The sequence below is a fragment of the Brienomyrus brachyistius genome, unplaced genomic scaffold (assembly GCF_023856365.1).
Source record: "Brienomyrus brachyistius isolate T26 unplaced genomic scaffold, BBRACH_0.4 scaffold90, whole genome shotgun sequence".
In the NCBI taxonomy this organism is placed as follows: Eukaryota; Metazoa; Chordata; class Actinopteri; order Osteoglossiformes; family Mormyridae; genus Brienomyrus; species Brienomyrus brachyistius.
In genome coordinates this window covers 467,610-494,082 of record NW_026042365.1, presented here as the reverse complement: position 1 = coordinate 494,082, position 26,473 = coordinate 467,610, and the positions used below count along the sequence as shown (strand labels likewise).

At 43.3% G+C, this 26,473-nt stretch overlaps 1 protein-coding gene and 2 long non-coding RNA genes across 4 annotated transcripts; 2 read left to right on the top strand and 1 right to left on the bottom strand.

Moving 5' to 3' along the window:
* The first annotated feature begins 1,596 nt into the window (after window positions 1-1,596).
* Window positions 1,597-3,400, top strand: LOC125727189 (uncharacterized). Its single transcript, XM_049003900.1, has 5 exons — window positions 1,597-1,802; window positions 1,971-2,307; window positions 2,429-2,711; window positions 2,834-3,013; window positions 3,323-3,400. Exons 1-5 carry the CDS (start codon window positions 1,682-1,684, stop codon window positions 3,398-3,400), a joined length of 999 nt encoding a protein of 332 aa, XP_048859857.1. The 5' UTR covers window positions 1,597-1,681.
* Window positions 3,401-13,407: 10,007 nt separating this feature from the next.
* On the top strand, window positions 13,408-15,577 carry LOC125727177 (uncharacterized). The gene is made up of 3 exons (XR_007388588.1): window positions 13,408-13,537; window positions 14,156-14,239; window positions 14,423-15,577. It is a non-coding gene; the product is annotated as an uncharacterized LOC125727177 (long non-coding RNA).
* A 3,753-nt stretch (window positions 15,578-19,330) lies between these two features.
* On the bottom strand, window positions 19,331-23,955 carry LOC125727178 (uncharacterized). Of its 2 annotated transcripts, none has more exons than XR_007388589.1 (3): window positions 23,435-23,955; window positions 23,170-23,272; window positions 19,331-22,679 (listed from the first exon to the last, which is right to left on the bottom strand). It is a non-coding gene; the product is annotated as an uncharacterized LOC125727178 (long non-coding RNA). The 2 variants fall into 2 exon arrangements; XR_007388590.1 differs by having other exon boundaries at window positions 23,490-23,955.
* Between the last annotated feature and the right edge of the window lie 2,518 nt (window positions 23,956-26,473).

The window sequence follows — 26,473 nt, the reverse complement described above, 5'->3', positions numbered from 1 at the left end:
TGTCAATTGACATAATTTGTTTATATTATGTGGTTTTTACAATCTATTTTAGAAAGGGTCTTTTGAAGCGTTTAGTCATTGATTGCATTTTGTAATTGAATTGAAATTGTAATTGAAAGCAAAGCAAAATGCTTAACAGTTTAACCCACATAAGCTAATATTGTGGTGACTGTATGAAAAGTTTTGAGAAAGCAACTTCAGTATTGCAGTATCTGTCTTAGCAATTGAAAAAAACTGTAAAATTCACACTGCCTTTCCAAACTGATTGGTGTGAGGAGCAGTGACAGACATTCCAGACTGATGGGCCATTGACAGTATGCAAAGGTGTGGTGACTCCAAAGTCACTTCAAAGTTGTAACACTTTAGTAATAAAACCTCATACAATTCTTTGAATGTCTCATTCACCTTTGTGTAGCCAGCCCCTATGTCTATAAGCTTCAGAGCTCAAACGTCTTGGCTAGAAATGTTTGTAATGTGATGTTTTACAATTTGTCAGCACCACTGAAAACAGGTTTTTGAAAAGTGTATGTTTAAAGTAGATTTTAACAAAAACAATAGAATAATCACATTCTAAATGATCTCAGATTATTGGTGCTGAATAAAAGCATTTGTAGCAATTTTGGATAAATGTTTTTTAGATAGGTGAAATATTTTACAGTTTTTCTGAATTGTTGAAATATTAAAAATCATTTTGGGAATTGCCAATTACCAAACATCATTTATTGAATAAGTCACTTTTAACCATACTCATCTAGTTAGACACAACTTGCAGATCTCAGTCATCCTTTTTGCAAAACTCTAAACACATTGTCATTCATCAAAACACATTTTGCGCTTTGGTGAACTTTTTGATTTTGATACAATATATAAAACACAGGCCGCAGAGGTTAAGCGCAGCCAGCACACAGTAGTCATTTAAACACAATGACTCACAACTGTTCACACACATTTCTAAACATTTGAAGAAGCCAAAGAGTGACTAGAACGTAGAATATGTGCCATAGGTGACAAGGAGCTGAATTTCGACGTCAAGGTACAAATGGATCACACAGAGGATTTTTTCTTTCCGTGAATCTGGCTTGGCAGTTGCACAACATTTTACTGTAATATGCCTCTCATATTGTCATAACTCTACACACAAATCAAAACACACACACAATGGGCAAAACCCTTCAATTCTCTTGCAAAATGAAACTTTACATTCAAAACAATGTAATTTCTTCTCAAAATGGTATTTTGCTTTCAAATGACACAAACAAACCATCATATGAATAGACATTTATAAGAACCAGTTGATCACTGATGTGCTTACAGTTTTTTACGATTGTTTACACTGTAAAATAAAAATTTCCACACAATTTGCAAAAGTCTACTCCAAGGAGCAAAACACCGCCACAGATTTGCACAACATTACACACAATGTCTGCTTCACTCTTTTTGCAAAACATTACACACAGTGATTTGTAAAACTCTACACACATTTCGACAGCTTAGACACAGATAAGGATTGTGAGGTTACTTTCTTGTCATTACAAAGCCCCAGATTGCCAATGACCACACTAGTGAACTAATTGGATAAGCACATCCATAAGGTGTGGAAGCACACATGTGCTAATTAGAAAACGCAGCACTCAGGTGTGCTATAAAAGGCAGCAGGTGAGTTCACCTGTATTCATCAAAAATGGAAGGAGCTAGAAGAAGAGTGAGAATGAGAGGGGGAGCTCAAAGAGGAGAAGAAGAAGGTAGAGGAAGAGGCCTAGGTAGAGGAAGAGGAGAAGGAGGAGATAGAGGAAGAGGCCTAGGTAGAGGAAGAGGAGAAGAAGAAGGTAGAGGAAGAGGCCTAGGTAGAGGAAGAGGAGAAGGAGGAGATAGAGGAAGAGGCCTAGGTAGAGGAAGAGGAGAAGGAGGAGATAGAGGAAGAGGCCTAGGTAGAGGAAGAGGAGAAGAAGAAGGTAGAGGAAGAGGCCTAGGTAGAGGAAGAGGAGAAGGAGGAGATAGAGGAAGAGGCCTAGGTAGAGGAAGAGGAGAAGAAGAAGGTAGAGGAAGAGGCCTAGGTAGAGGAAGAGGAGAAGGAGGAGATAGAGGAAGAGGCCTAGGTAGAGGAAGAGGTAGAGAAGAACTTGAAGAGTTGACAGAACCTGAACAAAGAAGACGAGGACCAAATTTGACTCAAGAAATCCGTGCAACACTTATTGACCATGTTCTCAACCATGGACTGACACTGATGGAAGCTGGACAAAGAGTTCAACCAAATCTCAGCAGAAATACTGTTGCGTCAGTAATTCGGACATTTCATCGAGAAAACAGGTAAGCTAACCACACAGTACATTGAAACTTAAGCTTGCTGTACTTGTCATCAATATTGTTTACTGTGACATTTGAGGCTGCATGTGTATTTTTTTATATATACAGTATATTTTTCACATAGGATTGAGGGTCGAGGACACCAAGGTGGAAGGGGCCCTATGTTCACCCGTGCACAAGAGGCCGCCATAGTGAACATGATTGTGGCCAATAATTGTATCAGGCTGCGAGAAATCCAAGCCAATATCATCAACGATGACCGTATTTTCAATAACATCCACCGAGTCTCTCTGTCAACATTAGCTCGAATCCTCAAGAAAAAGCAAGTACACATGAAGCAACTATATCGGGTACCATTTGACAGAAATTCAGAGAGAGTGAAACATCTGCGCTCTGAATATGTGGAGGTATGTATTGTTCATTTTACTGCTATGGTGTGGTATTGTGCACTGCTCATAATGTTCTGGCACAAAAAAAAAATGTGCAATAGATATTGAATAGCATCCTATTGTCTTTTACTGTGTTTCAGAGAGTCTTGCAAATGGATGCAGAACAAATTCAGCATGAATTTATATATGTGGATGAGGCTGGATTTAACCTTGCAAAAACACGAAGACGAGGGAGAAATGTAATTGGACACAGGGCAATCACCAATGTGCCAGGGCAGCGAGGGGGTAACATCACCCTCTGCGCTGCTATCACACAAAATGTTGTCCTCCACCACCATGCAAATCTGGGACCCTATAATGAAAATCTAATACTTGCATTTCTTGACAGATTGCACGAGATTGTCACAGCATTACACAAAGTGGACCAGATGCGGTACATTGTCGTTTGGGACAATGTCTCATTCCATCGGGCTGCTCTGGTCCAGAATTGGTTCCATGGTCACCCTGATTTTGAAGTGTTATACCTTCCCCCATACTCCCCCTTCCTGAATCCAATCGAAGAGTTTTTTTCAGCGTGGCGGTGGAAGGTATACGACCTGCGGCCCTATGACCGTTTGCCCCTCATTCAGGCCATGGAGCAGGCATGTGATCAAATCGACGCAGCTTCTGTGCAGGGGTGGATTCGTCACTCAAGGCGATTCTTCTAACGGTGCCTTGCAAATGAAGACATAGCCTGTGATGTGGATGAAATCTTATGGCCTGATCCAGCCAAACGGAGAGATGAGGAATAGTTACAGTATTTGTGTTGCTTTTTTTTCCAGAGTCAAACTGTATGTACTTCAGGCAGTAATTTTTATTTGTCTACAGATTTTATTTGTTTCATTGATTTCATTGTTGGTTGATTACTGTAACTGATTATGGTAAGAAATACTGTATTTCTTGAATTGAAATAAATACCGGTACTTGAAATATTCAGTCTGCAGCATCAGTGTTGTGCAGTGCTTGGTAAGTTTATAGTAGGCCTATTTGTGTACATTCTCCCTATATCTCAAACTAATCATGAAGAATGTTGTGGGTTTGTCACTATTTTTTGTCATCGAAATGATCCCTTACATAACATCTGCCCAAAAATCTAGCACATGCTATTTCCTAAAATTAGTTTTTCTACACATGTGTTTTTTATTTATCACAGCAGTGTGAAACTGTCTGCAATAGTGTCTGATCATTGAGGACTGTGTTGGTTAAATGAAAACTAATAGCATTTTCACAAATATGTGTATATGTTTTGACTGATATGTGTATGTTTTGACTGAAGTGTGTCATTTTGCAAACAATCTAGGAATTCTGCAAATTGAGTGTGGTGTTTGGATAATTGTGATTAGATTTTGACAAAAAGAACCTGCTTTTCAAAATTGTGTGTAAACAATCGTAAAAAACTGTAATGTAAAACACTATGACCACTTCTTCTCCATTCATCATAGTGACTTACTGTAAGCCTTCTTTTGTTCAGTGTTACACTTACTACAGACAGTACACAGGCCTACATAAGTGCATAGTAAAATATTTCAGAATATTGTTTTTATACAAAACACACAAGTACACGGTATCAAAATTATTTTACTGTATTTTTCCCACAAAAACAATGTACACAGTGTTCATCCCAACCAACAGGAAGTTGCACATACCGTGGTCTACATATACAAACAACAGAAGGATTTACTGAACACAGTTACAGTAAAAAAAAAACGACTATGCTGCATCCTCTCTTCTGTTTCGGTCTGGCCACTGCACCTCATCCACGTCACAAGCAGTGTTTGCCCTGGCCAAGCAGCGGGGGAAATATCGCCTAGCATGGCGAATCCAGCCATGAAAAGCATCAACTGCCATATCTCCACATGCATCTTCCATAGCTTGGAGAAGGGGTATCCTTGTGTGTGGATTTCGGTCAATAGGATTGAGGAATGGAGAATATGGAGGGAGATAAACAACTAAAAAACGTGGGAGGGCAGTGAAACAGTTACGAACCAGAGCAGCCTGGTGGAAACTTACGTCGTCCCAAATGACAACATACCTGAGCTGCTCTGGACCATCTATCTGATCTGGTGAAATGAGTGTGTTGCATAGGATTTCCAGGAATGTGATCAGATGGGCAGTGTTGTAGGGGCCAAGGGTAGCATGGTCATGGATGACACCATGGTTTGCAATTGCTGCACACATTGTGATGTTCCCACCACGCTGGCCAATGACATTCCTTCCCCGCCTTCGTCTTTTTGTGAGGTTGAATCCAACCTCATCAATGAAGATGAACTGGTGCTCCACTGCAGGCACCTCTAGCTCAAGGACTCTCTGAAACACACATGATACGTAATGCAGACTTGGAGTGGTCACTATTGTGAAGCACAATCAGGGTATGATTACTGTACAGTACTGAAATATGTATACTGTAATTTATACAGTGTTGAGAGTATGCATCGATTGTGGGATTGCATGGGACTTACTTAGTTATATCGCAATTCTTTGACTCCTTCTGAATTGCGTTCAAATGACACCCTGTAGAGCTGCTTCATCCTCAGATGATTTCTGTGTAAGAGACGGCCCAGTGTTGATGAGCTTACCCTGTCAATATTTTGAAATATGTTGTTGTTTTCTATTATTTTTTCTTTGTATTTGCTGTAATGTTATGGCCTTATTTTCTAGAGCCATATTTATGATTTCCTCCTGTTCAGGAGACAGAAGACGTTCCCAAACCACCTCATGTTGGTAACCTTTCAGTTCTGCAATACAAATAGTATACTGTAAAATACTGCAAATAGGCCTACTGTGTAGGATTACAAAGTAGGAATACATTTCCCAAATACTTGAAACATCCATCCATCCATCCATCCATCCATTTTCCAAACCACTTATCCTACTGGGTCACGGGGGGTCTGGAGCCTATCCCGGAATCAATGGGCACGAGGCAGGGAACAACCCAGGATGGGGGGCCAGCCAATCGCAGTACTTGAAACATACTTCACAGTATTTTCACAGTCCACAGGCAATACTGTACTACAGTAATGTACTCATTGAGTACAGTGAGATATCTTACCTATTCTCATTTCGGGAAGGTTCGGATGATGGATGCTACAGTGTACCTGCTCAAATTTGGCTGTACTCTTTGCCCAGCCTCCCTCATTGTTAGACCACATGGTCAACCAAAGTGGCTTTGAGCTCATCAGAGATTATGCTCCTTGGCCTTCCTCGTCCTCCCTGTCCTCCTCCGCTTACTCTCACTCCTCTGGCTTCCAACGTTGGCATCCATTGCTCCTACACAGAAGAGCTCACCTGTTGCCCTTTTATAAAGCTCTGATTTCTAAATTGCAATTATGTGTGACAGGTGTTTACCCATGTGATGGGTTAGTATGCAAAGTAGAGCAACTGACTTTACAATTTTGAATGACTTCCTTGTGAAAACAAGAGATTCTCTTCATGAAAATTGTGCCAAATGCAGAGAATTGTGTGTAGTGTTTTGAAAAAAGTGTGTTTTAAAACTGCCATTTGAGTGTAAAGCAGGAATTGTGCTTGTAGTTTAGCAGAATTGGTTCAGGGGGTTGGAGCAGCAGTTACATGTTGTTGTCATTGTGTCTCAAGTACAAGTAATTGTGCGTCAACAACTAAAAAAAACCTGCAACTGACCGGCTTGATGCATGATCTGAAAGCCGTGTTTGCTTTTCAGCAAAGATAATACAGTTTTAAGAAGATTGATTGATTTTGCAAGACGAGTTTAAGGTTTTGTGAGTTTAGCTTGACTTTTAAGGTTTATCCTTAGTGGTTTGATTAAAAGAGAGGAGATTTTAGAAAATGTGTTTTAGCAATTCAGAAAAACTGTAAAATGTTAAGGCACGTCAGATTACTTTGAAAGTGGGTGAGAGGCCTCAGACTCCAAAGGGTTACAGTAAATACTTATCATGCTGTTTCTTTTATGTTCCTCTTTTTGAGTCTGGTACTATGACAAAAAATTCCCAATCTATCTATCCAGTGCTACTTCATCATTACATCCTCTTTGTGCAATGTAGTGATGTAAAGTGCTGTCAACAAAACAGCATGATACTACCACCACCCTGCTTGACCATTGGTTCAGTGTTCTTAGGTTAAGAAAGAAACCTCACCTTGATCCCCTGCAAACATATCTCTTTTCATTGTGGCCAAGCAGAGAAGTTAATGACACATTCACACGTAATTGTGACTGCCCCCAACTCCACCCCCTGAATATGCAGCCATCAGCAGCCTTTCAGACTGTTAGCCAGACAGAACACACTAAGGAATGTGTCTGTTTTATTCAAGCACAGTACAGAACCATATGTTTTTTTATTTTTCATTTTCCACTCTGTCTACCTTTATTCTCCACAATCAATCTTATTACTTTGTTTAGGCCTGTAATTAGTCTGTTACACACATCTTGGGTCACTCTCCTCTCCCAACATAACTCTTGCTTGGACACGCTGCTGCTTTGTATCTGGCTTGGCCTCCTTGTGGATGAAGTATTTCATCATGTGCCAAACAAGCTCAATGGGCTTCAAATCTATTTAATTGTCATATACCACACTGTCCCTCATTGCTTGACAATATCAATCTTCTTACTTTGGTTAGGCCTGTAATTATTGTATTGCACACATCGTGGGTCTCATCTCCAAAAGGTGAAGTAAAATACAAAATCCTAATTTCATCAATAAAATGACTGAAAACACATTTTGATAGATTTAGGCCATCTTTGCCTCACAACAGAAACAATTTCTTAAATTTCAAAGGCCATTTATTGCAGTGTAGTCAGTTTATTAACGAAACTGGATTTTTCTCTAAATATAAGAAAATTATACTTGCTTAGAATTTCATTTTTTGCAGTAGAGTTACAATACCTGATTTCAGGTATCTTACCTGATTTCATGATTTCAGGTAAGTCACTTTCAGCTTTCATAATCACTGCTCCCCCTGGTGGATGGATAAATCATTGCAAGTACTTTACACACAAAGAGGCAAGGGGCCGATCATGCCGGCCCATTTGTTCATTACATCATCGTGGGGGATCTCATTATAGTCAAGATCCCAAACCCAGAACCCAGCAGGGGCCAGTCAAGGACCAGCCAAGGACCAGCCAAGGCCCCATCATGGAAACTGGGGAAAATTCAAGTGGCTACATCTGTACACCCACATGGTCCTATCTGTCAACATATCTGTCATATCAGCATAACGGAACACAACCACGTGGATCTGTCTATCAAAACCACATCTGATCAATCAGAATAAAGAAACATGCCCCCTCCAGGGAACAGTGAGTGAGGAGACAGAGCCTGTAGTAAGAAAGGCAGACGCTGAGCCACAGCTCACAGAAAGTGTGCAGGGAGCAGTGAGTGAGGAGACAGAGCCTGTAGTAAGAAAGGCAGACGCTGAGCCACAGCTCACAGAAAGTGTGCAGGGAGCAGTGAGTGAGGAGACAGAGTCTGTAGTAAGAAAGGCAGACGCTGAGCCACAGCCCACAGAAAGTGTGCAGGGAGCAGTGAGTGAGGAGACAGAGCCTGTAGTAAGAAAGGCAGACGCTGAGCCACAGCCCACAGAAAGTGTGCAGGGAGCAGTGAGTGAGGAGACAGAGCCTGTAGTAAGAATGGCAGACGCTGAGCCACAGCCCACCGAAAGTGTGCAGGGAGCAGTGAGTGAGGAGACAGAGCCTGTAGTAAGAAAGGCAGACGCTGAGCCACAGCCCACAGAAAGTGTGCAGGGAGCAGTGAGTGAGGAGACAGAGCCTGTAGTAAGAAAGGCAGACGCTGAGCCACAGCCCACAGAAAGTGTGCAGGGAGCAGAGAGTGAGGAGACAGAGCCTGTAGTAAGAAAGGCAGACGCTGAGCCACAGCCCACAGAAAGTGTGCAGGGAGCAGTGAGTGAGGAGACAGAGCCAGTAGTAAGAAAGGCAGACGCTGAGCCACAGCCCACAGAAAGTGTGCAGGGAGCAGTGAGTGAGGAGACAGAGCCTGTAGTAAGAAAGGCAGACGCTGAGCCACAGCCCACAGAAAGTGTGCAGGGAGCAGTGAGTGAGGAGACAGAGCCTGTAGTAAGAAAGGCAGACGCTGAGCCACAGCCCACAGAAAGTGTGCAGGGAGCAGTGAGTGAGGAGACAGAGCCTGTAGTAAGAAAGGCAGACGCTGAGCCACAGCCTACAGAAAGTGTGCAGGGAGCAGTGAGTGAGGAGACAGAGCCTGTAGTAAGAAATGCAGACGCTGAGCCACAGCCTACAGAAAGTGTGCAGGGAGCAGTGAGTGAGGAGATAGAGCCTGTAGTAAGAAAGGCAGACGCTGAGTCACAGCCCAGAGAAAGTGTGCAGGGAGCAGTGAGTGAGGAGAAAGAGCCTGTAGTAAGAAAGGCAGACGCTGAGCCACAGCCCACAGAAAGTGTGCATGGAGCAGTGAGTGAGGAGACAGAGCCTGTAGTAAGAAAGGCAGACGCTGAGCCACAGCCCACAGAAAGTGTGCAGGGAGCAGTGAGTGAGGAGACAAAGCCAGTAGTAAGAAAGGCAGACGCTGAGCCACAGCCCACAGAAAGTGTGCATGGAGCAGTGAGTGAGGAGACAGAGCCTGTAGTAAGAAAGGCAGACGCTGAGCCACAGCCCACAGAAAGTGTGCAGGGAGCAGTGAGTGAGGAGATAGAGCCTGTAGTAAGAAAGGCAGACGCTGAGCCACAGCCCACAGAAAGTGTGCAGGGAGCAGTGAGTGAGGAGACAGAGCCTGTAGTAAGAAAGGCAGACGCTGAGCCACAGCCCACAGAAAGTGTGCAGGGAGCAGTAAGTGAGGAGACAGAGCCTGTAGTAAGAAAGGCAGACGCTGAGCCACAGCCCACAGAAAGTGTGCAGGGAGCAGTGAGTGAGGAGACAGAGCCTGTAGTAAGAAAGGCAGACGCTGAGCCACAGCCCACAGAAAGTGTGCAGGGAGCAGTGAGTGAGGAGACAGAGCCTGTAGTAAGAAAGGCAGACGCTGAGCCACAGCCCACAGAAAGTGTGCAGGGAGCAGTGAGTGAGGAGACAGAGCCTGTAGTAAGAAAGGCAGACGCTGAGCCACAGCCTACAGAAAGTGTGCAGGGAGCAGTCAGTGAGGAGACAGAGCCTGTAGTAAGAAATGCAGATGCTGAGCCACAGCCTACAGAAAGTGTGCAGGGAGCAGTGAGTGAGGAGATAGAGCCTGTAGTAAGAAAGGCAGACGCTGAGTCACAGCCCACAGAAAGTGTGCAGGGAGCAGTGAGTGAGGAGACAGAGCCTGTAGTAAGAAAGGCAGACGCTGAGCCACAGCCCACAGAAAGTGTGCAGGGAGCAGTGAGTGAGGAGACAGAGCCAGTAGTAAGAAAGGCAGACGCTGAGCCACAGCCCACAGAAAGTGTGCATGGAGAAGTGAGTGAGGAGACAGAGCCTGTAGTAAGAAAGGCAGACGCTGAGCCACAGCCCACAGAAAGTGTGCAGGGAGCAGTGAGTGAGGAGACAAAGCCAGTAGTAAGAAAGGCAGACGCTGAGCCACAGCCCACAGAAAGTGTGCATGGAGCAGTGAGTGAGGAGACAGAGCCTGTAGTAAGAAAGGCAGACGCTGAGCCACAGCCCACAGAAAGTGTGCAGGGAGCAGTGAGTGAGGAGATAGAGCCTGTAGTAAGAAAGGCAGACGCTGAGCCACAGCCCACAGAAAGTGTGCAGGGAGCAGTGAGTGAGGAGATAGAGCCTGTAGTAAGAAAGGCAGACGCTGAGCCACAGCCCACAGAAAGTGTGCAGGGAGCAGTGAGTGAGGAGACAGAGCCTGTAGTAAGAAAGGCAGACGCTGAACCACAGCCCACAGAAAGTGTGCAGGGAGCAGAGAGTGAGGAGACAGAGCCTGTAGTAAGAAAGGCAGACGCTGAGCCACAGCCCACAGAAAGTGTGCAGGGAGCAGTGAGTGAGGAGACAGAGCCTGTAGTAAAAAAGGCAGACGCTGAGCTACAGCCCACAGAAAGTGTGCAGGGAGCAGTGAGTGAGGAGACAGAACCTGTAGTAAAAAAGGCAGAGGCTGAGCCACAGCCCACAGAAAGTGTGCAGGGAGCAGTGAGTGAGGAGACAGAGCCTGTAGTAAGAAAGGCAGACGCTGAGCCACAGCCCACAGAAAGTGTGCAGGGAGCAGTGAGTGAGGAGACAGAGCCTGTAGTAAGAAAGGCAGACGCTTAGCCACAGCCCACAGAAAGTGTGCAGGGAGCAGTGAGTGAGGAGACAGAGCCTGTAGTAAGAAAGGCAGACGCTGAGCCACAGCCCACAGAAAGTGTGCAGGGAGCAGTGAGTGAGGAGACAGAGCCTGTAGTAAGAAAGGCAGACGCTGAGCCACAGCCCACAGAAAGTGTGCAGGGAGCAGTGAGTGAGGAGACAGAGCCTGTGGTAAGAAAGGCAGACGCTGAACCACAGCCCACAGAAAGTGTGCAGGGAGCAGAGAGTGAGGAGACAGAGCCTGTAGTAAGAAAGGCAGACGCTGAGCCACAGCCCACAGAAAGTGTGCAGGGAGCAGTGAGTGAGGAGACAGAGCCTGTAGTAAAAAAGGCAGACGCTGAGCTACAGCCCACAGAAAGTGTGCAGGGAGCAGTGAGTGAGGAGACAGAACCTGTAGTAAAAAAGGCAGAGGCTGAGCCACAGCCCACAGAAAGTGTGCAGGGAGCAGTGAGTGAGGAGACAGAGCCTGTAGTAAGAAAGGCAGACGCTGAGCCACAGCCCACAGAAAGTGTGCAGGGAGCAGTGAGTGAGGAGACAGAGCCTGTAGTAAGAAAGGCAGATGCTGAGCCACAGCCCACAGAAAGTGTGCATGGAGCAGTGAGTGAGGAGACAGAGCCTGTAGTAAGAAAGGCAGACGCTTAGCCACAGCCCACAGAAAGTGTGCAGGGAGCAGTGAGTGAGGAGACAGAGCCTGTAGTAAGAAAGGCAGACGCTTAGCCACAGCCCACAGAAAGTGTGCAGGGAGCAGTGAGTGAGGAGACAGAGCCTGTAGTAAGAAAGGCAGACGCTGAGCCACAGCCCACAGAAAGTGTGCAGGGAGCAGTGAGTGAGGAGACAGAGCCTGTGGTAAGAAAGGCAGACGCTGAGCCACAGCCCACAGAAAGTGTGCAGGGAGCAGTGAGTGAGGAGACAGAGCCTGTGGTAAGAAAGGCAGACGCTGAGCCACAGCCCACAGAAAGTGTGCAGGGAGCAATGAGTGAGGAGACAGAGCCTGTAGTAAGAAAGGCAGACGCTGAACCACAGCCCACAGAAAGTGTGCAGGGAGCAGTGAGTGAGGAGAGAGAGCCTGTAGTAAGAAAGGCAGACGCTGAGCCACAGCCCACAGAAAGTGTGCAGGGAGCAATGAGTGAGGAGACAGAGCCTGTAGTAAGAAAGGCAGACGCTGAGCCACAGCCCACAGAAAGTGTGCAGGGAGCAATGAGTGAGGAGACAGAGCCTGTAGTAAGAAAGGCAGACGCTGAGCCACAGCCCACAGAAAGTGTGCAGGGAGCAGTGAGTGAGGAGACAGAGCCTGTAGTAAGAAAGGCAGACGCTGAGCCACAGCCCACAGAAAGTGTGCAGGGAGCAGTGAGTGAGGAGACAGAGCCTGTAGTAAGAAAGGCAGACGCTGAGCCACAGCCCACAGAAAGTGTACAGGGAATGGAACCTCAGGATACTGAGAATAAAGCCAGACAGAAGCTAGTCCCTAATCTAGCTAACCTATAATAGCATGATTAGGCTTCATCCAAACGTGCAATAATATTGGACACTGCCAAGCAGAGCTGCCATTTCCAGTGAATGAAGGAGGGTGGTAATTTCGAAAGCACTGCTATGAGAGACACAGCAGGACTGGCATATTCTCCCAGTGCTGATGTCATGTTTGTTTCAGCTGCCGCCCCTTTTAAAGGAGCAGGAAGACAAGAGACGTAACAGCTGGAAAACAGTGGGGTTCAGTCAGCAGAGACCTGATTGAGAAAGATGTTTCAATGAACCACAACAGACATTTTCCAGGACATTTTCCAAATCAGTACGTCTGTCTGCTCAGTTTTGCATCTATTGAACATCATTTGTTAACACACAGTTACATTGCTTGAGTTGCTGTTTTGGCTGAGTAGTTATTCAGCAGCACTATATACTTAGTAGTAATACGTTTAAAATATAAGTAATAATTAAAACATATTATTTTGTTTCGCATTTGTTTCATTAAGTAGTATACGCAGTACAGATTCATAAGTTAACAGCCTTAGGCATTGACAGCCTTCCCTAACTTATCTGGGACTGCTCTGTGTACAGCAGGGCTCTCTGGTATAAATTCCTGTCTGCCGACAGCCCTAGCAGACACTGATAAACAGTAATGTCCAGGTGCACCAGCTGACCATGTCCTATAACCGCCTGACAGTAATCTGCAACTCTGAGAATAAGGGCTCACATAATAATTACAATGAGACTTTGATAAAACTCTGCTAAGGTGTAATGATAAAGTATGATGTGGTTTGTTATAGGATTTATCTTCTATTTGAATGTCGGTTGCTGTGGTTCAGCAGGTTACGCTGTAGCTGATGTTCTGAGATCTTCATCCATGCGCCCCTCTTTAAATCTGAGCACCTGCCCCTCTAAAGGTCTCTGCACGGCCCTGGAGCTGTGACCGGATTATTTGGGGGCAGGAGATGGATAATGGATAATGTACCCAAATATCCTACACCGGGCCACAGACCGCTTCCGCATTTGGGAGGAACCTGATCATTTCCTGTCTGTAAATGAAAGTGAAATAGACTTAAAGCCAGAATCGCCATTTCAGCAAGAAACACGAATAAGATTCCGGAGGATATAAAGATATTTGTTTTGCAAGGTAAGATTATAGTCAACAGATGTAACTGAAACAATGAGAAGGTTTAACTTTCCCCATACAGGGACCAAGAAATGTGTATATTATATCCATTCTATATTAAAGACCGCGACCCAATAGGATAAGCGGTTTGGAAAATGGATGGATGGATATATTAAAGATTATGAGTTATTTTGTCATTTTAGTGATTGTCAAAAATCTGTTCTTTGTAGGTTGCATTGTGACTTTGAAGGTGACATTGTTGCACTGTTGCCTCACATAAATAGGGCAGAGGGTCTGGATCAAACCATAGTTATGATCCTCTGAAAGGCCATGATGACAGAGCTGTTGATAAATACTTTTTGTGATCATTGAGACCCCAGTAAAACAGCCTTGATTCCATCCTCTCTCATGTGGCGCATTTTCCTCACCTGAAATGACTAAGTTACATGTCTGTCCTTCCTCTCACTGGGAATTTCATGTTTTTGTGTGACCTTCATGTTCCTGCCCATCCCTGTAACCATGGGAAGGGAAACTCCACACCCAATAAGACCTGATTTTAGTGATTCTCATAATGTACAATTCTTTCTGTGACGGAAAAAGGTGTGGCAAAGCCGTCTATATAACGTGTCTGTCTTTCAGTTTAGGTGAAACTGAAACTACAGCAAAAACTTGAGTCACTGGTCTGAAGTGATTTTACTCTGAAGTGGATTTTCAGTACAAGAGGTAAGTCTGATACTCCATGGTCTAATTCTCTCTCATTCAGTTTAGAATATAACATAAAATGAACATTTTTAGAATAAAACATCATTAAAGTTAAACTTAATATCTGTATTAACATGGACTATAGTCAAATTTAGTTTTCTGTCCAGTAATAAAACTGACACCAAATTGTTCTTGCTTGTACAGAAAACATCTGTTTATTAAAGCAAGTTTACTGGTTTGCAGAGAAAAGTATGGCAAGCTTGGCTGATTTTTTAGAATTTGTAGACGACTTCTGCACGTCTTTTGAATACCATCTGGAGCATGACGACACACGGAGAGGTAGTAGGACATACATCATGTACCATGGTACCACATTAAGAGCTGCAGTAGATATTGAACAGAACGGATTTCAGCAGTCCAGCGATGGCATGCTTGGACCTGGAGTCTATGTCAGTCGGAGCTTTGAGAAGGCCAAAGCTTACCCAAGAAATGTACCCTTCTATGAGCGGAAAGCTGTACTCAAGCTGAGGGTTCGAGTAGGAAAAGTAAAGAAGATCGACCGGCAGGGACACCCCCTCCAAAAAACCTGGCATGAGAGTGGATATGACACAGCCTGGGTGCCCCCCAACTGCGGAATGGTTCCTAGCGGCTTGGAGGAAGATTGTGTTTGGGATCCCAGCAGGATCGAAGTTTTAGGTATAATCCTGGGTGCAGAGCCTGTCCCAGCCACTATGGGCAAGGCAAAGACCACTCAGGATGGGGCACCGACCCACTGCAGGGCGCAGTCACACGCCATTCACTCACACGCCATTCACTCACACACTATTCACTCACACACCATTCACTCACACACCATACACTCACACACCAGTCACTCACACACCAGTCACTCACACACCAGTCACTCACACACCATACACTCACACACCAGTCACTCACACATGCACATCTATGGGCAATTTGGTAACTTCAATAAATCTCAGCATGTTTTTGGTCTGTGGGAGGAAGCAAGAGTATCCAGAGGAAACCCCCACCTCAACCAAGAGGGAACATGCAAACTTCACATACTTGGAACACAGGCAGAGACCCAGGCAGAGACCCAGGCCCCAGAGGTGTGAGGTGACAGTGCTACCCACTGCACCACTGTGTGAAATATGCTACATAACTTCATAATGGAATGTTATATAACCATCAAATTTTATGTTTATGTCCTATTATAGAAGATAAGATTGTAAAATCGTTTGTCAGCAGTGAAATCTAACACTCTCAGCCAAAAAGCCTAAGAGTGGCTGCTCTGTCCTGAAATCGTACAGCTGTAGTGTTCAAGCGCATTATGTATTTAATAAAACATTAAATGAGTAGATGTAGTTTATTGGTGATTTCATGTTCATCAGAGGTTCCGCTTTTTAACAACTGTATAAAGTAATCTTATTTTTTATACAAATTAACTGATGTGAAACTATTTCTAAACATATGTTTTCAGGATTGCAAACTCACTTGAATTAATTTGAGTAAATTTTATAGGATGGTTCTGTTAAAGTGGGTAGACTTTAGCTTAATTTATTTTAAAATATTTCCTAGAATTCAACCCCACCATCAGGTTTTAAGTAATCTGCCCACGTCACTTATGGGAAGTGAGGCAATAATCAAAGTGATGATCTTGCCAAAAATTTACTACATGTTCTCAATGGTTCCGAGTCAACCTCCGCTGACTTGGTTCAAATCACTGGACTCCTTAATTTCAAAATATTTATAGAAATCCAAACCACCAGGAATAAGTTTAAAAACATTACAGAAACCCAAAAACTGAGGTTACAACTGAGGCTACGTGGTTGGTGTCTCTGAGTGCCCGCTGGCCTGGCCTGTGGGGGACGGTGTGGGGGGTGGAGGGTTCTGCCACCCCCCTGGGTGAGCGGTGCGCTGGGGGGGTGTCGGGTTCGCTGGGTTTCACCTGCTCTGCTGCGCTGAGTGTGTGGGTTTGGGGCGGGGGCTTTGTCGGCTGGGGCCGCTGCTCCAGCTCCTGGGCGGGTGGTTACTCGCATGTGGGGGGGCTGGCCTGCCCGGGCCCGTCGCCTGGTGGGGGCGGGTCGGCGTCTGCCGTTGGTGTTCTTGGCACTGAGAATTTTACAGTTCATCTACTGTTATCCACTTCATAATACCACACTGAAAAAAAAATCTGTAGGATGTACTCAAATTAAGACATTTTTGCATGCACTTATTTTGGGTGAATGTATCTATTTATGAGTAAAATTATCCCAAGTTTAGCAAATTATTTGCCCAGTGCCAATTAAAGGGCTCTATTCAGCATCTGATACAAAGTGGTACCAGGCATGATGCAGGTGTCTTTGCAAATATCAGGTATGACAATTTTATTCCTACTCCTAGTATTTTTGTCATTGAATCTAATGTATGTTACCAATGTTATTGTACTTTTTATGTGTCCAACTACTGGCTAAATACTACTGGCTAAAAGGTATATAGATATGTGTACATACAGTAGTATGTATGTTGCACAAAGACCAAGTATAGTACTTGGCTATGGGTTATACAGAAAAGAATTATTGCACATCCAGAGAAAAGGGGAAGGAGGAGAAAGGGAGAGAGAAACAGATACAGTGCATGCTGAGGTTCACCGTTGTTGAAATTATTGTGATCTTTTGCACATTTCACTGAACAAAGTCTATGCGACCAAACCTAATTTCAGTATGGAGCCCCACTCATGACATACTGACAAAAATTATAGGGACATTCTGAAGAAACAAAGTGGGATCAAATTAAGAAAATGTGCCCATGATTTAATTAAAATGAGCACAACAAATGTGTCAGTGTTAAATTAATACTGCATCATGTTTATATGTGTCCACACCAATCAGTGTTATCTTTCACACTGTACAGTGTGAGGGCTGAGTACAGTGTTAGTCTTTATTAACTCTCATAATGTTGAATTTACAACCTAGAGTGTTAAGTCAATGTGTCTCCACCTCTTCCCAGATTACAAGCCCATATGGGTGGTACACAGGTACAACATGGGTGGCCCATATCTGCCCCATTTTAATGTCTCACTTAAACTCATTTGAACATTCAGCTGCTGTGTTTTACTAACCCACCATAATGAGAAAGACTCAGACCAACAGGGGCTTTTCTTTTTTATGTAAATTTTATGTCAGCTTAGTTTCTTATGATCAAAGAATTGTTTTTATATAAGCAAATTTGCTTGTGTGTTGAGGTTAAATAAGAGCAAGGACATTGAAAACGTTCATTTTAAATGTGTTTATTTAAGCATGACTAAATAGATTTTTTTCAGTTAGGATAAGAAAGAACCAGTCAAGCCCTCCTAAGAACCACCTGTGGTATAAAAGAGAGTGAAACGTGTGGCACCAGTCACCAAACACTGATTATGAAGCTAGACTGTGTTAGACTGCATAACATAATTATTTATCGGGGCTGAGAGCTACCTTAGTGGTTGAAGGACCGCATTCCCCTTAAAGCAGATATAATGGGTGTTGGCCTCGTTGCCTTTGTGCCTCAACTTAGGATAGAACAATAAATCAAATCAAGTTTGTTCATTTTATATTCAGATTTTAATTAAGCTTAATTTTTAGAAACCAAGGCATATTATTTACAAGCCTGAGCAAAATCGAGGATGGTATGGCCCTGATATTAGTTCCTAATGCATAAGAATCGATTTCTGTCGTTTTTTGTTCTCTCGCCTTATTTATCACAATTGTGATAGATTAAAAAAAAATCTGTGAAGTCAAAAACTGTCCTGTGTCATGCTGTGCAAATATACATCCAGCACCATTGGTCTACAGGGGAGTGGGCGGTACCAGGAGCTGCACAGAAAAGGGTATCAACTGTCCTGACACCTTTGTACATATGTTAATTACCCAAGGGCAGGACTGGCAATCAAATACACTCCCAAACCATTAAAATATATACCACTCTGGAGACTTGCCTCAATCTCAAAGAGTTTTTCCTCTGACTCACGTTTAACATACTATAAGACCACATAGCAGAAAAAAGTCAACAAGATCTCCTGCTTGGAAAGACGCACCACGCCCTACATTAAGGCCGCTACTGCAGCTGACACCAACACACCTCAGTTTGCGTACAGGGCAAACGGGTCAACAGAGGAAGCCATAATAACAGCTCTCCACACAGCCCTGAAACATCTGGACAACAGCAACACCTATGTGAGGGTGCTGGGTCTGGACTTCAGCTCCGCCTTTAATACTGAGCAAGCTGGGCCTCAGAAGCTCACTGGATAATGGACTTCCTCAGCAACAGACCCCAGAACATCAGGATAGGAGACCACATTTCTCTCCTCCTGAACACAGGCACGACGTAGGGGTGTGTCCTCAGTCCTCTCCTCCATTCAGCAGCTGAGGCAATGGTGACAGTAATAACCTGGAACTTAACACACACAGTGGACTTCAGGAGAGCCAAGCCAGCTAAGCACTCTGCCCTCTACATCGACGGAGAAGAGGTAGAGAGGGTGGAGAGCTTCAAGTTCCTAGGGGTTCACAAGCATCTCTCACCAGGTGGGGAAGGCACAATAAAGAACGTACTTCCTCAGTGCCCCCTCCTCAGGCCCACCTCCCCCAAAAGCTGCTGACCAGTTTTTACCACTCTACCATTGAGAGCCTATGGTAGAAAAATCAATGGTTATGCAAATTCAATTGTAATTTCAATCAGTAATTATCAGAGAAATTCATAATGACTGTGTTGATTTAAATACAATGATTTTTTTTTCTGCCCACCACCATCCCCCCCTCTTCGGAAGACAACTTTATTTTTTTAATTAAATTAAATTTAAATTAAAGTTACAGTGTAAAGATATTCAATTCTAGTGTAGCCACTCCGAACTCACCTGCCCTACTACCGTGATTATACAAAAAATAAATAAGTAGATAAATATGTGTGTGACTGGTGTGTGAGTGTGCCCTGTGATGGCCCCCCATCCAGGGTTGTTCCCTGCCTCGTGCCCATTGCTTCCGGGATAGGCTCCGGACCCCCCGCGACCCAGTAGGATGAGTGGATTGGACAATGGATGGATAATAAAGGTGGGATGGAGAAAACGAAGTGTAGGGGAATGCAGAGAACAAATTAGCATAACACACATAACATTCATTAAAAGGACATCAAACGACAAAACAGTAACAGCAGGATAATGATGACAACAATAAAAAGTTATAACAACAATAATATCAACAACAATAATAATCGTAATAACGTTACAAATAGTTATTATATATATGCAACATACACACATGTGATCATACACATATACACAAATATTTTAATTCCTATCAGTTACTCTAAAAAGTAATAATAATAAAGATACTGATCACTCAACCTCGTATGCAGCCATTCTTGTATGTGCAAGTATAGGTGTGTTTCACTCACACAGCATTCAGTCACACAGCATTCAGTCACACAGCATTCAGTCACACAGCATTCAGTCACACAGCAGTCACTCACACAGCAGTCACTCACACAGCATTCAGTCACACAGCAGTCACTCACACAGCATTCAGTCACACAGCATTCAGTCACACAGTAGTCACTCACACAGCATTCAGTCACACAGCAGTCACTCACACAGCATTCAGTCACACAGCATTCAGTCACACAGCAGTCACTCACACAGCATTCAGTCACACAGCATTCAGTCACACAGCATTCAGTCACACAGCAGTCACTCACACAGCATTCAGTCACACAGCAGTCACTCACACAGCATTCAGTCACACAGCATTCAGTCACACAGCAGTCACTCACACAGCATTCAGTCACACAGCAGTCACTCACACAGCAGTCACTCACACAGCATTCAGTCACACAGCATTCAGTCACACTGCAGTCACTTACACAGCATTCAGTCACACAGCATTCACTCACACAGCATTCAGTCACACAGCAGTCACTCACACAGCATTCAGTCACACAGCATTCACTCACACATGTGCATCTATTGACAATTTGATAAATGCAGTTAGCTGGGGGGGACTGTTGTACCTGGAGAAAACCCCCCAACAACACAGTGTGAGGTAACAGTGCTAATCAGTGCATCACTGTGCCCTCCCCCCCCCCATGGTTATATTTTTATCTTCTTTTACATTTTCTTTCAAGAGTGCACAAAATCAAATCCAAGTTTCTAGCTTGCTTCAGGATAATGAACAAAAATGTAAGACATGTAATGAAGGTAAACTGGTTTTGTCTTTTTAATGTACTGGTTTGTATGGAGGAGGAAGAAATTCTTTACTGTGACACAATATGGGCACAATTGCACCACAATTGGAGGTAGACCTGAAGGCCAAATGTGCAGAGATCTGCCAAGCCTTTTTGTTCGAAACAAGAATATTTTGTATGCATATATCAGCTTGGCCATGAAGCGAGCTCAATGCAATGCACCAGGTTTGGTAATATGAACACGGGGAGGCACAGCACCCAGAAACACAATGGCTAGTTCAAGTAGTTCTCTGTAGTCATGACAGGGTTATGCAGTCTGCAACTGAGAAACGTGTGACTTCTGCTCGGAAGTCGTCTAGCATTAGTTAGTGAATGTGATGACGGTAAGCCAAATACAGCAGGTCTGAATTAATCTTGCCTTCAAACAACAAACAGGCACTATTTTTTTCGCCCAGTATTGCTCGCTGTGGTATCAAGACTGAGTGCTTTTATACGATCCTTAATTCCCCATGACTCAACCTCTTCCAGCGTTGCATTAGCCATTGCTTCACCAGTGCTAGCACTCAGTTTGGCAATACGAAGAAGTCGATCAACTCCAGACCCAGACACAGTGATTGGAAGGTGGTCCACTGTTTGCCTTCAGTTCACTTGCTCTGAGAAAATGATGCTTTTGCATGCATGTTAAATGGAAGAGTGGTTGATATTGAAGTCGTCGACTTTCTGCCCAGAAGCATGAACAGCAGTGGAGAGTGTGTGCACTGCACTGCGAAAACTTGTTTTGGTGCAGCCAAGTGATTCTACAACATCAGCAGTCAGTAAGTTCCTTCCTCTCTTTCAGCTTATTTTGTTTTCTACAGCCGCACGTCCAAACACTCTTTATGTTGAATCAGAAGATTCAGAGTGACTTGAGGAGAGTGCAGTACTTTGGTTCAACAAATCTAGTTCCGCTTTCTGTTTTTCTTCCCACTTACAGCGTTTATCCGGTTAATGATCAGTTCTGCATTTTTATTTAATAAAACTAAAGCGACTGTTGGTGGTAAAGCATTCTGCTACAGGGACCCTATACAGTGGAATGGCTTACCAGCCTATGTTCGGGATGCTGAATCGGTCTGTCTTTAAATCTCGACTGAAGACCTATTACTTCAGCTTAGCTTACCCACAAGTTAACACTTAACACCGTAATTATGGCTGCTGATGCTGCTGTACGTGCCATTTCTACCTACCGTGCTTGTCCATTAATGTATCAGTGCACTCTTTGACACCTGCACTCTCTGCCTTCCTTCCCACACGTCTGGAGGGTGCCTGAGGGGGCACCTTCTGAGCTGCCATCAGGGTCTACGGAAGGGTGCCATCACAGATGTGACCTGCGATCTATGACGATGTCGGTGCAGCTTCCATCCTGCCACCCGACACAGGCCTATGTGGAGGACTGTCTCACTGATGGACTTTAACTAGGACCGGATCACAGTTTACACCTTGCTCTTAGCAAACAATCCGGCTACTTCTCTACCTTTATCCAGTAATGTTAGCATGCCCAGGGGGGTGGGGCTGCCAGTTGACCTTGGACCCCCAGAGGTTTTTTTCTCCCCACTTGGGAGTTTTTGGTTCCTGCCCTCCACTGTCATCTGACTTTCTCTTTCATTTTTCCATTTTCACTGTTTCTGTGTTCTGTCGTTATCTCTGTTAAGGATGTTTCACAACACACTCCTGTAAAGCGCATTGGGGCAACTTTGTTGTAAAAACTGCTATATAAAAATAAATTGAATTGAATTTACCAATGGAATGTTACATGAGTTTGGACATACCACACAGCCATAATAGACAATTACAGTCTTTAGACAACATTCACACAAACCACAGATGCTAATGGATTAAACTGCAGAGAGTATACATTCTGATTCTATAATGCAGAAATTGGCCAAAAAGATTAAGAGTGACTTGAGGAGAGCGCAATACTTTGGTTCAACAAATCTAGTTCCGCTTTCTGTTTTTCTTCCCACTTACAGCGTTTATCCGGTTAATGTTCAGTTCTGCTTTTTTCTTTACCGACGATGCATCCACGCCTGCCATGACACCCTTTCGGCCTTGTTCACGTTGTGCAAGCAGAAAGGCTTTGTCTTCTTCAGCAGTAATTAATGACAATGCATCTGGTGAGCAATGTCAAATAAATCACAGAATGTCTCTGTGAAGCCTTCTTCGTCTGCTGTCTGCGATTCAGTCCGACGTCCTTGGTTATTCTTTAGCCTTTTTTCCATTTATAAGGGCCACCCTAGTGCATAATATAATCATAAATAGGGCTGTCCAAAATGAAGGTGTATATTATGTGATGACAGAAAAATGCTAACTGTTTTATTAAATATTCTATCATTTATTACATTGTGTTGCAAATCACAGTTAGTGGTAGTACATTTAAGCTATTTTATACATTTGAATAATACATTAGACAAATAAAAGTTAACAAGACATAAGGCTATCCTTGTCATCATTTTACATAAACTATGCTTTGAACCTACAGAAAATGTGCTATATCCTGATATGTATCAACGAGATATGAAATGACCTAAAATGTCACATGAGTTTGGACATATCACACAGACATAATAGACAATTACAATCTTTAGACAACATACACAGAAAACACAGATGCTAATTAGATAAACTGCAGAGAGTATAAATTTTGATTGTATAATGCAGAAATTCTAAGCCTGAAATCTGCGCTTAATTCATTGCAATGAAATGGTGCAGGAAAATGACTGTACCTTCTACAACGATCTCCCCTTTGCAGCTGTCATTCTGGATCACTGGAAAATGAAGAGTCCTCTTCTATCGCCTTGGCATTTTTCTTGGCTTTCTCATAACTTTCTACATAAAAAATATGCCGAGAAAAACAAATACAATCAGTGAATGAAATATAAAAACTTTTTTGGAGCTGAGTGGGTGATATGCCTCAGTATAATGGTGCTGTATACTAACAAATTAGTGTTAACAAATGGTCAAGGTTAATTCACTGACACACAAACTTACCTGTTGAATAGGCAATTTCACCTGCATAACACTGCCAGGAAATGTCAGGTTTTACCTGATTGGTTGCAGCTTTTCCTATTTTGTCTGGCGAAACAAATGTTGGCCACGGACACTTCTTCTCCCCCTTCATCCAGTGTTTGCTCACTACTGCTACTTCTTCCCGCTCAGGAAATTCCACCACATAAAATTCTGCCATCTACATGATTAGAAAAAGTGAAATCTAACTGCAACAGCATATTAAACTATCCATCCATCCATCCATTTTCCAAACCGCTTATCCTACTGGGTCACGGGGGGTCCGGAGCCTATCCCGGAAGCAATGGGCACGAGGCAGGGAACAACCCAGGATGGGGGGCCAGCCCATCGCAGGGCACACTCACACACCAGTCACTCTCACATGCATTCCTACGGGCAATTTAGCAAGTCCAATTAGCCTCAGCATGTTTTCGGACTGTGGGGGGAAACCGGAGTACCCGGAGGAAACCCCACGACGACATGGGGAGAACATGCAAACTCCACACACATGTAACCCAGGCGGACACTCGAACCCAGATCCCAGCAGTGTGAGGCAACAATGCTAACCACTGCACCACCATGCTGCCCCATGCTGTGATTCATTTTCAATAAATGGCAAAAATGCTGACCCTACGCTATTTATTGCAAAAGCTTACACTTCCACACAGCTTTCTGGACAAAAATCCATTGCGACATACATTGTTTTTACAAAATACAATGCATATTTACTCATTAACAAGCTGTGCCTGCATTTTTCTATTATATGTGTGGAATTAGTTTCAGCTGAGACTCATAATAGAGGGTGGTAGGCTACTCGTAATATGAATTAGTTTCAGCTGAGACTCATAATAGAGGGTGGTAGGCTACTCGTGATATGAATTAGTTTCAGCTGAGACTCATAATATATGGTGGTAGGCTACTCGTGATATGAATTAGTTTCAGCTGAGACTCATAATAGAGGGTGGTAGGCTACTCGTGATATGAATTAGTTTCAGCTGAGACTCATAATAGAGGGTGGTAGGCTACTCGTGATATGAATTAGTTTCAGCTGAGACTCATAATAGAGGGTGGTAGGCTACTCGTGATATGAATTAGTTTCAGCTGAGACTCATAATAGAGGGTGGTAGGCTACTCGTGATATGAATTAGTTTCAGCTGAGACTCATAATAGAGGGTGGTAGGCTACTCGTGATATGAATTAGTTTCAGCTGAGACTCATAATAGAGGGTGGTAGGCTACTCGTGATATGAATTAGTTTCAGCTGAGACTCATAATAGAGGGTGGTAGGCTACTCGTGATATGAATTAGTTTCAGCTGAGACTCATAATAGAGGGTGGTAGGCTACTCGTGATGTGAATTAGTTTCAGCTGAGACTCATAATATAGGGTGGTAGGCTACTCGTGATATGAATTAGTTTCAGCTGAGACTCATAATAGAGGGTGGTAGGCTACTCGTGATATGAATTAGTTTCAGCTGAGACTCATAATAGAGGGTGGTAGGCTACTCGTGATATGAATTAGTTTCAGCTGAGACTCATAATAGAGGGTGGTAGGCTACTCGTGATATGAATTAGTTTCAGCTGAGACTCATAATAGAGGGTGGTAGGCTACTCGTGATATGAATTAGTTTCAGCTGAGACTCATAATAGAGGGTGGTAGGCTACTCGTGATATGAATTAGTTTCAGCTGAGACTCATAATAGAGGGTGGTAGGCTACTCGTGATGTGAATTAGTTTCAACTGAGACTCATAATAGAGGTTGGTAGGCTACTCGTGATATGAATTAGTTTCAGCTGAGACTCATAATATATGGTGGTAGGCTACTCGTGATATGAATTAGTTTCAGCCAAATCATCTAACAATGAACTGTGTTACTCTGTGAGGGGGTGTTGCATCTTTGCTATTTGTGCCCTTGAGAGGTAAAGTGGGCTATCCCACATTTTTGACCCCTACCCCCTTTTTATTGAATATTTTCAATTGGATAAGTTGTTATTATCTAAGTCATATCTCTGTGCTGCCTATGATATATATCAATTGTAGGGTATAGGCACACTGATTTTTAGACAAAAATTCAACTTTGGAGCTCATTTTCTCAAAACCTTGTTTTTGTGGGATAGCCCACTTTACCTCTCAAGGGCACATTTAGCAGGCTAGGTGTTGAGCTTTGATTATACCTTCTGCATCCATGAGTATAACGCTACACTGCAAGGGCATCAACTTCACAAGCACTGGGAAAGCTGTTATCCAACAGTTAGCTTCTGTACTGCTTTAAAAATCCGAAAACCTTATGAAAGTATAAACCAAAAAAGAATGACTATGTTTTACATCTTCTCTGAGGTCTTCAATGGAAAACAATCAGTTGTTAATCACAAGCAGCTGCTTGTTAGGAAATTCACTACGCAAATGTCACAAGCAGCGCAGTTACAGAAATCTTTGATCCTGTTCTCACCGAGCAGCCACACGCCACTTTCTTGCTTTCCACACTTTTAATGCTTTAATGTTAATGTTTTAACATTGTCAGAATGAACGAACAAACGAATGAATCGATGTCTATGGAATATAATCATATAGTCTGTCCTTTGCAGGTGCTTAAAATGGTTAGCGTTGTGATTTATTGTGCTATGTAATTTTCTCATAGTGTTAAATAGAATGCAAAGTCTTCATATATTATAGACCATAAATTTTCCAAATCCAAGTTCTCTGAAATGGGTGAATCTGAATACAAAAGAAAGTCAAATGGGAAAGTCAAATGGTAACAAACCTTCACATTATCCAAGACATACGGTAAAGATTAAAAACAAATCAAATAAAAATGAAACTAGTCTTTTTCAGATGATTTTCTCAGTCGAGTCAGTCAGAAACTATCAACATGGAAATGAATGACTCATTGGCCTAACGCACCCTGATCTTATAACCAAACTATTTCTTTTGTGCAAAAAGCGCCATCTAGCGGTCATTATGTGTCAGTGACAGTGTCCTTATCAAAAGACTTACAGCTAGTGCCTTTATGACCGCCTAGCCGCACTA

Bases quoted from the DNA above. Each gene is read 5' to 3' on its own strand.
- LOC125727189 (XM_049003900.1), top strand. From the start codon at position 1,682: ATGGAAGGAGCTAGAAGAAGAGTGAGAATGAGAGGGGGAGCTCAAAGA. The intron at 1,803-1,970 runs GTAGAGGAAGAG...GAAGAGGCCTAG, and splicing joins AGATAGAGGAAGAGGCCTAG to GTAGAGGAAGAGGAGAAGGA. The intron at 3,014-3,322 runs GTTGTCCTCCAC...CCCCTCATTCAG, and splicing joins GCGCTGCTATCACACAAAAT to GCCATGGAGCAGGCATGTGA.